Source organism: Heterodontus francisci, chromosome 44 (genome assembly GCF_036365525.1).
Source record: "Heterodontus francisci isolate sHetFra1 chromosome 44, sHetFra1.hap1, whole genome shotgun sequence".
NCBI classification, from domain to species: domain Eukaryota; kingdom Metazoa; phylum Chordata; class Chondrichthyes; order Heterodontiformes; family Heterodontidae; genus Heterodontus; species Heterodontus francisci.
Window position 1 is genome coordinate 27124711 of NC_090414.1, and position 6721 is coordinate 27131431.

General features: G+C 46.0%; 1 protein-coding gene across 2 annotated transcripts in view; it reads right to left on the reverse strand.

Annotated features, from left to right (window-relative positions):
- Positions 1-6344, reverse strand: part of LOC137355924 (serine/threonine-protein kinase MARK2-like) — a 193880-nt gene extending 187536 nt beyond the window's left edge. Inside the window, exon 1 of one of the 2 annotated variants that reach the window (XM_068021589.1) lies at positions 5763-6344. In XM_068021589.1, coding sequence (XP_067877690.1) covers positions 5763-5807 — 45 coding nt within the window. In that variant the 5' untranslated portion in view covers positions 5808-6344. The remainder of the gene's footprint in view (positions 1-5762) is intronic. The other variant, XM_068021588.1, reaches the window with a different exon arrangement.
- Between the last annotated feature and the right edge of the window lie 377 nt (positions 6345-6721).

The window sequence follows — 6721 nt, forward strand, 5'->3', positions numbered from 1 at the left end:
TATCTAGCACTGGTGCAAGCATTAACAGTGTGCTATTTATGCTACAAACAGCTTGGATCTGTTTGGTTCAGAGCACAGCACAGGACCACAGTGACGCTGGTAAACAATGCTCTCAATTTAGTTAAGTACCTGAGAAAAAAAAAGATCTGAGATGTAAGCGGAAGTACAGATGGTTCTTGGGCTATACATTCAATGCATACAGAAGTAGTTTGAGGTCAGCAGAAGTGAAAACTGTAGTTACACTTATTTGGTTTGGCTAACACTAGAGATGCTTACAGCCTCTCCCCTCCCCCACACTGTCTGAAGAGAACGCATTAGGGAAAAAGCACCAACTGTTGTACTGGAGCAAGAGGCGAGGGACACCACCCCGTCATGTTAACTTTACTGAACTCAAATTTACACTTGTCACGCTGGAGATTTGCATTCCTGATCTCTGGAATGCTCGTCCAGTACCACCATCATCTCACTGCTGTAACTAGCCAGAGACAGAGAAGAATAAAAATCAGTTATAAAATAAAAACAAAAAAGTGCTGGAAATACTCAGCAGGTCGGGCAGCATCTGCGGAGAGAGAAGCAGAGTTAATGTTTCAGGTCAGTGACCTTTCACCGGGGGTTCTGATGAAGGGTCACTGACCTGAAACGTTAACTCTGCTTCTCTCTCCACGCGTGCTGCCCGACCTGCTGAGTATTTTCAGCTTTTTGTTTTTATTTGTGCTTTTATTTCAGATTTCCAGCATTTGCAGTGCTTTTCTTTTATTTTAATAAAAATCAGTTCCTAGTTGATATCGCACATCTCCCAGCATTCAGTTAGAGAAAAGCCACAGGCACCCCGAGAATCCACAGGAGCAGTGGGTGCATAAGGTACCAAGGATGAGAGACTTCAGTTGTGCGGAGAGACTAATGAAACCGGGATTGTTCTCCTCAGAGCAGAGGACGTTAAGCGGAGATTTTATTGAGGTGTTCAAAATCATGTAGGGGATTGATAGAGCAGAGGAGGAGAAATCATTTCAATTGGCAAGAGGGTCAGTCATCATAAAAATTGATAAATGGAAGGAGGCCATTTGGCCCACCACAATTGTGCCAGCAAACACGGGACACATCTTTAAAGCAATTAGCAGAAGTGCCAGAGAGCAAAGTTTTTCTTTTTTTTTTAATACACAGGGAGTTATTGTGATTTGGAATGCACTGCCTGAAAGGTCAGTGGAAGTAGATTAACTAATAATTTTCAAAAGGGAACTGGATGAATACTGAGAAGCAAAATGTGCAGGGCTATGGGGGAAAGAGCAGGGGGCAGGGACACTAATTGAATAGCTCTTTCAAACAGCCAGCACAGGCATGGTGGGTTGAATGGCCTCCTTCTGCGCTGTATCATTCTGTGTGGCCTTTTTCCAGCCAGCTTACTGTACATTTTAATATTCTGAAACTACCAGGAAATCCTAGCATTGCAGGCAAAAACTTAAGTGGCTCCCCTATTCTCTTGGAGTAGTTCAGCAAATGCCTTCTAGCCGCTTCCCAAATGCCCATGAAATTTGGTTCCATATCTAAACACACAGGAACGTTTGATATTGGAACCACATTTCCGCCAGGGAAAGTCAGGACAACTCGAGGTTTCCCCAGAATGATTGGTGATGCTGCGGGGGTAAGTATTGGTGGGGACTGCAGCTTCTGACACTCAATCAAGTATGCAGTCACAGGCGTGACTGTGTCACGGGGCAGTGACGCACACAACAGGTTTAATGTGATGTGAAACTTGGGTCAGTCTGTAGCACTCTGCCCGAGCCAGTGGGTTTAAGCCCCACTCTGGGTCTTCAGCACCTAATCTAGGCAACACCACAGCGTAGTGCGGAGGAGGGCACTGCTCTGTTGAGGTACCGTCTTTCCAAACAGATTTTGAACCAAGTCCTCGCATGTGGGTAGGAAAGATCCCATGACACTTTTTGAAGAGCAGGGAAGCTCTTTCTTTGTTCTGGCAGATAATTATCCCTCAACCAACACTGAAAACACACAGATCTGCTTGTTAATCTCACTGCTGTTTGTGGGATCCTGCTGTCCACAGACTGGATGGTGCAGTTCCTACATTACAACAGTCACTACACTTTGAAATGAAAGTACTTCATTGGCTGTAAAGCATTTTGGATTGTCCTGAAGTCTTGAAAGGTATTGTATGAAATACAAGTTCTTTCTGGAAATAATTGGTAATATATTGCAAAAGTCAGTACCAAATGTGAAATTTGCTCCAATTCCTTTCCAAAACAGAACATTTCATCATTCAGAGTGAGAGTTATCACCTGTCTTGATCACCGAGAATAGGACTGCTGGATATTATTCACATGACCAGTGTCATTAAGGAATACATCTTGTAGCATGCACACACGAGAACATTTTAATCAAAGTTAAAACCAAGAGTGACAAACAGCCTTACATCACAGTCTGTTCCACCCAGCTCTTACCAGACTCCAGTCTATTTCCCACTTTCACAAATGAATCCATAATTTGATTGTAGTTCAGAATAATCATTGAAGACTATTTTCTGTGGGGGGTGGGGGGTGGGGGAAGGAGGTGTGCACTGCAGTGTTTGCCCATTCCATCACCTCTTCTCCCAAATATGCTGACTCTTGCTGGGATACTGGTTCCACAGTCACAAGAACCTCATTAAAGTGGTGTTCATCCGAGAGTCTAGTCCAGGACAGACAGCAAGCGATTTGACCAGAGGTACCAGACTCAAACCTTTCCTCACTCAATATCCACATGCACACGCTATTGAAAGGGTCAGTAGCACACTCACACTGAGGTAGTGCTGAACCTGTCAAAGGTGACGTCTTTCACACAAGACATTAAACCGTTAAACTAGTAAGGTGGATGTTAAAGGTCCCACAGCACTATAGGAAAAACATTACATTCTCCAGGTGCCTTGGGCCCGAATCCTCCCTGAACCAACATTACCAAAAATAGATGAACTGAACATTCATTTGTGGAGATACTTTGCTGGGTGCAAATTGGTTGTCACTTTTGCCTACACATAATCACTATATTTCAAAGGTGTGGGATACCCTGAAGATCTGATAGGGTGATCAATATTTGTGAGTTCCTTCTCTTCCCTAGACTAGGTACTGATAAAAAATGCAGCAAGCAACTCGCTTATATCAGCTAACTTAGCACATGCTGCCTTTAGATTCTTAATCTGCTGCCTCCTGTCATACATGTCCAGCACAGCCAGGAATGACAATAATGAACTTGCTAAGTTAAGGCCAAAGATTTGTTCTTTGCAACTGGGGGATCCAAGAATGTGACAGGTAGCATATAAATGCAAGTCCTTCTTTCTTTTTACACATTCTGGTCTTGATGGCACCATCCGTATCTGCTCAACCTAGCTCCTTCAATGTAAAACATAAACTCTGATTTAGATATTCAAGGCCCTCTTCTGGAACATTCAACTGCAATGTCGACCAACAGACATTTGGACCAATGGCAGAATCGGTCAGCAGAGTGAGCACTGTACACACCTCTAAACACACACACACACCCACCGACACGTCACAAAGATCAGAGGCAGTTTGAAATGTTCAAAAATCACTATCTTCACCGATACTAATAAACACTCACGTAAGTAACCGCAATGGAAAAAGGGAAGATAAGCATTTAAAAGGTAGTGACATATGATAGACAGCTGATTACATGAACATATCAATGCTGAGGTTATCGCATGAACCCCCCATCATATCAAAACAATTTAAATCCCAACATTATTTGGCACTATCATATATTTTTCCTCCATAGTTAACATAATCAATCATAGCAAACCGCAGAGAAACAGGGCAACCCAAGTCCTTTTACTCATTCAAACCAGATTACACAAGGGATTATGACATTCACAACATGTTTACAACACAGATTATATTGGCACAATTCTGATCACCATCTCCTGATCTAACAGTCAATGTACAGTCTGGTTAGCCCACTGATTATCAACAAGTTGCCTTTAAACTCATCTCAAACATCAACACAGCATAACTCAACTGAAAGATCCCACTTAGAAAACATTAATACAAACTGGTAGGGATTGTGGAAATTGTTTTTTTTATTAGTTTTGTCTTGACAAGGATTCTGCAATCCCTACCCGTCATCCCCCCTTCCCCCCTGGTGCATTGGAGGTGGCAGTGAGTGCCACAGGCCAGGCTTCACTGACATTTCATCTCTATTCAACTGTCCTCAGCACACACCCTCCTTCAACCCAAGGCTTGGGGAAGACAGAAAGAGAGGAAAACCATGTGAACTGTCCAATGAAGAATGCTGAACGTGCAAGTGTACACACCTTCAGGGAATAGGGATCAGCCTCAGCAATGATGCCCACCAAGGTTAAATAGCTTACTAATGCTCAAGGCTCAATCCATGAAGGCTGGCTACTTGGGCACAGTACAAGGAGAAGCTGCATTGAAAATATATTGCACACAAACATCAGAATCTCCAGGAGAGGGAAGGAACCTGGGCAGATTCTCTATTTCCATTTACAACTACCTGACTGGAAGAATAAAGAGCTGTTGGGAGGACAATTGTGGATTTTGTTCAGACAGAAATAACAGCCAGGCTCCTCTTCCTGCAGCTCAGATAGCAGGGCACACTGTGCTATGGAATATAGCAAAGTGAGTCAGCTCAAGGAGCCAAAAGGAGAGAGAGATACCAAGCCAGGCTTGTCTGTTCTCTGTGTCTGCTTGCAGCGTGCAATCTGCTTTCTCCTCCCAGGAGGCTGGCTTAGAAACAGACTAAACTGACCAAACCAGAGTGTAAACAACAGACAGCTTCCGTCTCTATCCGATTCACCAGGCAGGAAGTGCACGACAACTTTCACTAGCCACTCACAAAACATCAAAGCTCTTTATTTTTTAAAAATACTCAAAAGTGACAACACAACGCACCTACACCTCAAACTGTAGAGAGATACTGTAGCTGGCAGATACTTATAACACTAAATGTTAGGGGGATGTTGCATAATTCCCTTCAGTTCTCGCGTATCGTTCACCAAAAGCCAGGAAGCCCCCAGTGGTGAAACTACCCGCCACTGCTCACTAGTCCAGGCTCTCAGATATTCGCCCCACAACCGTACCCCCCACCCCACCAGTAAGGAGATGACAGCTTCAGGACAGGAGGAACGGGGGAACTGAAGCACAAAATTCATGAACATTATTTACAGGGGACCAATCAACATGGCCTGAGACATTCAAAGACTCAGCTTCAGTAAAATAGGTGCTCTGATGAAAGGTCACAGACCTGAAACGTTTTAACTCAGTTTCTCTCCCCACTGACGCTGCCAGACCCGCTGAGTATTTCCAGCACTTTGTTTTTATTTCAGATTTCCAACATCCGCACTATTTTGCTTTTATTACACAGCTTCAGTTTGCTCACACAGGTGACTTTCAAATGTGGCCTGTGGGGCGCAGGAGGGAGGCAGAACCCCCTTCCCAAGTATTTCACACACTCCCAGGTCCTAACTTCCAAAAGACATTGCCAGCTGCCCAAGACAGAAAAACTTATTCTAAGGCAACAGAAACAATATGCTGGCAAAACAACAAAGTTAGACAGAGTGCAACCTGCGGACAGAGAGAGTTGGGTGGGGGGGGGGGGGGGGGAAACAAGACTCCAGAGCTCTCACTGACATCCTTGCCCCACAGGTCCAGGAACCCCAGTCTGTGACAGTAAATTAAAAACATATGATGAACATAAACAAGCTCAGGCCTCTGCACAAGCACAAAGTGAGTTAGACGTACCTGTTCAGACTCATTGAGTGTAGGTAATGGTGTTCTGGTGGTCATCTCTGGATTCGAAAGGTGATCTCCACACACGCAAAAAAAAGTATAAATTAAAAAAGGGGGAAAAAATCTAGAGAATATTTACAACTACACAGAACCCCCCTCTATAAAAAAAAACTAGTTTAACTGGTCAAACCAGATATTGAAGGGGTGGTGGGGAGGGGGGTGGGGAAGGGGAGAAGGATCATCAGAATGGGATGGAAGGTGCGGGCGGGGAATTCAGGCAGGAAAACTGTAAAGTGATAATTTTGTTTTAAAAAAGGTTTCGCCAGGGGGACCTCACATCTGTAGCGGTGGCCGGGTCAGCTGAGGCGCAGCCCGGGTAAGTCCTCACTCGAGTCCCGAGGCTTCAGGGCCTCCCGGCCGACAGACTGGAAAACTCCGAAGGGCTTTCCTCTTTAAAACCTGTGAAGTTTTCGGAGCCCAGGGGAGTCAGTGCGGGCGTTTTATAACATAAACGCCCGGGTGTTTTTCTTTTTTCCCCCCCCACCCCCTTGGTCCACTGGTTCTCCCCCGGCCCGCTACTTGTCCCTCGGCCGCTCTCCGCCCCGGACTTTCGCCTCTGTGAAAAAACCGGAACCACTGGCACACACCAACCCGAGCCAGGCTCGGCAAGGCAAGATGGCCGCCTCCGCCATCCTCGGCAATTTCCGCCGCTGCCTCCTCCATTTCCCCCCCCCCCCCACCCGCCGCAACTCCAGCGGTCAAACCCCACCTCCCCGAGCGCCTTCGGCGCAGCAATCCTCGGCCGCCACGCGTTCTCGGCACTTTCCGCCGATGGCCCCGCCCCCACTTCCGTGGAGAAACCCAAGCCTATTCGGGAAACTTCGGTCTCTTCCGGAAAACCGCGGGCCACGCCCCCCAAACCCCGCCCCCAAAACCCCGCCCCCACACTCTCGGCGACGCTCGGCGATAGG